General features: G+C 38.5%; 1 protein-coding gene across 3 annotated transcripts in view; it reads left to right on the top strand.

Annotated features, from left to right (window-relative positions):
• The window catches only part of LOC118335406 (fucolectin-4-like), an 11,350-nt gene extending 6,654 nt beyond the window's left edge, over nucleotides 1-4,696 (top strand). For 2 of the 3 annotated variants that reach the window (XM_035671664.1, XM_035671666.1), the window contains exons 3-6: nucleotides 2,730-3,015; nucleotides 3,213-3,367; nucleotides 4,031-4,310; nucleotides 4,420-4,696. In XM_035671664.1, the coding sequence (XP_035527557.1) occupies nucleotides 2,730-3,015; nucleotides 3,213-3,367; nucleotides 4,031-4,310; nucleotides 4,420-4,570 (872 nt within the window). In that variant the 3' untranslated portion in view covers nucleotides 4,571-4,696. Of the gene's footprint in view, nucleotides 1-968; nucleotides 1,074-2,017; nucleotides 2,086-2,729; nucleotides 3,016-3,212; nucleotides 3,368-4,030; nucleotides 4,311-4,419 lie in introns of those variants that run through there. The other variant, XM_035671665.1, reaches the window with a different exon arrangement.
• Nucleotides 4,697-5,256: the final 560 nt, after the last annotated feature.

Raw genomic sequence — 5,256 nt, 5'->3', positions numbered from 1 at the left:
ACTAAAATAAATTGTGTTTAACTAAGATTTTTGTCTCTGAAAAAGTCAGAAAAGCTTCACAACAAATGGTTCCACTTGTGCCTACATTTGCAACGTGAGCCCATCTTTTCACTGCAAACTTTTGTTCAGCATGTTTTAGGTGAAAGGTCTGCTCTCTCTGCCTGGTCTCTCTCTCTCTCCCCCTTTCCTGTCCATCTCTCAAGCTGTCCTGTCTAACAAAGGGAAAAAAGCACCAAAAATACATAAAAATCTTGATCTTGATTGGATGATATCAATCATAAATTCTTCACAACAGTACTCATCACATCACCCAATGTGCTTCCTGTGACTGATATTCCCCTAAAGTGATAGTGATTAAATGTGAATCATAATCACAATCAAGTGAAATCATACATTATTGACTTTTCATAAGATAACTTCAAATAAAAGTAGAGTAAAAACGCAGGTCTCCTCTACTAGCCTGGTATGGCTAATATGTATTAACAAATAAATGCTAATCTCAATTAGATGCTTGATCTGGAATTTTTTTGAAATTCTTGGATGTGTAAAACTCTGCTTGAGCGAGCTCTAAGCTGCTGAGGTCACCTACACAAATATGAATGTTTAAACTTTTGTCAATATAGACATGCTACACATTGCTGGTTTGATTCTCCACAATTCAGTCAAATTTTAAGATCAAATGAATGATTCATGATTGAAATGATAGCCTCATTTTTATACGAGCAATATTCATACTGGTTTAATTAAACAATCGTTAGTTTTAATAGTTTTACTTTTATTTAGGTGCAAGTACTACTGTAACTGACTGTGTAAAACCACATTAAATAAACATTGGGTAATATTTAATGGTGTGCCCTTAGACCTTAACCTGAACATTGATGAGATGAGGCGGTGTGCAATAGATCTGCATGGGAGTAGACTCCAAGCTGTGATGTGATTGGACCAACAGCCTGGCTTTAAGCTTATTTATATCCAGACACAGCAGTGCCACTCTGTCCCATGTCTCAAAGAGGCTAGGTACAGTAACTCACTGGACTCCAGGGATAAAAGATCTGTTCTAACCAGGAAGCAGGGTAAGCACTTTAGTTATTTCATCAATGCATCTCGTATTTTACAAATTGTTGTCATTTTGCATCTTTATTTATTTATTATTTATATTTGTATAGCACCAAATGATAACAGATGAGCTAAAACGAGTGTTTCTCGGGGTCCATTGGTGCTATATAAATAATCCACAACAAAGAAAAGAAATGCAACAGTCATTCTGCACTACAAACATTAAAAGCTGGAGTAACAGGAATGCGTTGTGCACATGAATATAAGATTTATGATAATTATGCTGTACAGATATGTTAGTGAAGAACTATGAATCGATAACAAAAATACAACCTAATGATATACATTTACAAAAATACTTATATCCTATAATTCGTGTCCTCTAAAATGTCCAATAGTTAGTCCCATGTTCCCCATACTCTTGTTTTCCTCCCCTTTACCCCTAATATCTACATTTCAAGCAACATTATTTTATTATTATTTTTCTAAATTAAAAAAACTACTTCAAAATCATTTTGATAGAGCAGCTTCTATAAAGATAGCTACTGGCCGAGGGGAAAAAAGTTAAGAGGACGACAGAGGAACCTAAGAAGAGACATCAGAAAAGACTACGTCTCGTGCTGGTTTTTAGTTGTTGGTAAGAGCCGTGTGAAAGAATAGATCGTTTCATTCGTACTTGCAGCAAAGTGTTGCAGTAAACTTTAAGAGCAGATCAAAAATGATCACATGATCAATCACATGTTCAAAGCAGGGATAGCCAATCAGAGACTTAACCAGCCTCTTTTCGATTGTTCATTCTTCTTCCTTCTCTTTTTGTTTGCAGCTAGTCTTCATTCAAGATAATTGCGACAAAGTCATGTCATCTTCTTCTTGAAGACTTTCATCAGTCAAAATGTACTTGGAGATGCCATTTGGAGCTTTAATGCTTTTAACAATTCTCTCTCTTGTCTTTCTCAACCAGAATAATGAGGCACAGTGTGGTATTTCTGTTGCTGCTCCTCTTAGGGGCGTGTTCAGCTTACAACTATAGTAAGTATAATGTAAAAAATATCCTGTATTTACAGTTGCAATCAGAAATAATCAACCCCCTCACCTCAGAAAACATTATAGTGACAATAAATGACAAAAAACCTCATTAAACAATATATTTGATACATATGATTTATTTTGACAACAGAAGTTGACTTAACTTTGAAGTTCAAATGAAAGCTGTAACTCTTTTAACACGTGCAGTATTATTCAACCCCCAGCTTCAGTACTTTGTGGCGCATCCCAACGTCTAACAAACGTTTTTTGGTTCTTTCACCTCTCGATCACAATCTTTTCCCATTGTTCACGTGCAAAAGTCTCTATCTCAGTGATGTTTGATGGCTTCCGTGCTGCCTTCTTTAAATTCCACCAAAGTTAAATCTAGTGACTGAACAGGCCACTTCAGGATGTTCCAGGATCTTTTTCTCAACCAAGCTTTGGTTGACTTGGAGATGTGCTTGGGATCATTGTCTTGCTGGAAAGTCCATTGATCACTAAGGTTTAATATGTTAACAGAAGGCATCACGTTACTCTTTAAAATGGCCTGGTATTTCTGGGAATCCATGATGCCAGGTACACGATCAAAATTCACAAACAGTCTATTATTATATCTTTTATATCGATATCAACTGTGTCCTTCATAGAAAATGTGGCCTTGCGTGGAAAAGCGACTCAGTCGGCACGTTATTTGCACACATTTGGAGCCGCCTACAACGCCATTGATGGAAACCGTAACTCTGACTTCGAAGCTGGATCGTGCACCCACACTATTGAACAGACCAACCCCTGGTGGAGAGTGGACCTACTGGAGCCCTACATCGTCACCTCCATCACCATCACCAACAGAGGAGACTGCTGTCCAGAAAGGCTCAACGGGGTGGAGATTCACATCGGCAACTCTATACAAGAAAATGGTGTTGCAAACCCAAGGTGAGTGCATATTAACAGTTATAAGTGAAAACAGTGACAGCTAGACCCACAATTCTGTTCAATGTTCATTACATTTTACCTTTACCTTTAACCTCAGTCCAGTCAGTGCAGTCACAACAGACCTGTTTCCTAACCATGACACTACGTAGATGAACATCATTAATGTGCTGCTTTCTCTCTTCTTGTGTCTCTTTTAGGGTTGGTTTAATTTCTCATATCCCTGCAGGGATCTCACATACTATCAGTTTCACTGAACGTGTGGAGGGACGTTACGTGACTGTGCTTCTACCTGGTACAAACAAGGTTCTTACACTCTGTGAAGTGGAGGTTCATGGGTACCGAGCCCCAACTGGTGAGAATTTGAGTCATACCATATTGTATATTTGCAATTTAGGTAATTCTAATTATATCAGTAGCTAAATAATACAGAGATCAGAGGTTATCCAGCCTGCAGGTCCCACAAGAACCACAGCAGATTTCAGTGACGGTTGCCCAACTCGCCCAAAATGATTCTTACTTTGATCACAATTTGATCCATTCCGTCCCATAACATTTTGAAAATCTAGAAGAGCTGCATGCTACTAATCTTGGACGTCTTTGATATTTAGCTGGACTCTCAGAGGCTTTTTGTTTGAACATAGTATTCAGTTCTCTTTAACGTGCCTTAGCTGGTAGGAAAACAAGGGTGATAAATACTGTCCACAGTGTTAAATTATTAGAGACAAGCTCATTGTATGAGTGCTGTAGCATGGCCCCGATGTAAGTGTTTAATTAATCTAAACATCTATTTGCCACAGTGGCAAGGCCTTATACTAATAAACCTGTTATTAGTATAAACAAGCAACAACAAGGTAAATTCAAAGTGCTCAGTCGTGAAAGCAGAATTGCTCTTCCATAAAGCGTGGGGCTTGCCAGAGACAGATTACAAACAGTCTAGATGCAGCAGAGAACATTAAACACCAAAAACAACAAACAAAACCTCAATATCAGCGCTGAGACCATATTTTTGTTGCAGGAGAGAACCTGGCCCTCCGAGGAAAAGCCACACAGTCGTCATTGTTTGAATCTGGTATTGCATATAATGCCATTGATGGGAATCAAGCCAACAATTGGGAAATGGCCTCCTGCACTCACACAAAAAACACAATGAACCCCTGGTGGCGAATGGATCTGAGCAAAACCCACAGAGTGTTTTCTGTTAAGGTAACCAACCGAGATTCATTTGAAAAACGAATCAATGGAGCTGAGATCCGAATTGGAGATTCCCTCGACAACAACGGCAACAACAATCCCAGGTAGTTTACTGACTGTTAATTAATTGCAATACCAATATAATTAAATATAAATGTGGTAACTTTTTTTACATTATCGCCATAATGAAGTGATTTCTTCTTCTTCTACCAGGTGTGCTGTGATCACAAGCATCCCAGCAGGTGCTTCTACTGAATTCCAGTGTAACGGGATGGATGGCCGCTATGTTAACATTGTTATCCCTGGAAGAGAAGAGTACCTGACCCTGTGTGAGGTGGAGGTGTATGGCTCTGTCCTGGATTAGGTGTCAGTACTAATACTGTTGAATGTACACAAACAAAACAAAATAGTAGATTAAGCTTTTTTGATTGTTTCCATTCAAAATAAGACAGAGATGGTCTTATCCAATAAAATTACATCACGAAATGCATACTCATTCATTTTATTGAGACCTGTAGGGAAAGGAAGCCCTGTGTGATTTAGGAAGTCTGCGGAAAAATATTGGTCAAAGGGCTCCCAAGACTTTGTTAATATAATGGTGTCAGTCAAATCAGTGGAATTATTATACTTTATTTTTGCTGTTAGTATTCGGTCTGCCCATTGGATTGGTGTTGGTCCAAGCTAGTAGAGGGTAATAGCGAGCATTTGGAAATGCCTTACCCAAGAACTGCATTGCCAACTTAGAGACTTTCTTGGTAGATTTAGAAACTTTTAACACCCCTGTTATGACTTTTTTGGTGTTGATGTTTGCAGCCCTTGTCGATAAAAGCAGTAATGTTTCCCAGAATGAAGACTGCATTTCCCATGAGCCCCACCTCCTCGTGTCGTTGGTGTTGAAGTTCTTGATCTGGCTAGCGAATGCATTTATTTTCAGAAGCAAATAAATTGATTATCTTGTATTGTATTAGCAATCCTGAGGTCATGAAACTCACCCTTTTCACTCCCCGGCTGTGAGATTATTGTAGAGACTCACACAGAATCAGTGACAGA

The sequence above is a fragment of the Morone saxatilis genome, unplaced genomic scaffold (assembly GCF_004916995.1).
Source record: "Morone saxatilis isolate NCDOM2014 unplaced genomic scaffold, NCSU_SB_2.0 Contig24, whole genome shotgun sequence".
Lineage (NCBI taxonomy): Eukaryota > Metazoa > Chordata > Actinopteri > Moronidae > Morone > Morone saxatilis.
Note: the sequence above shows the minus strand (reverse complement) of the source record. Positions and strands in the feature narration are given on the sequence as shown.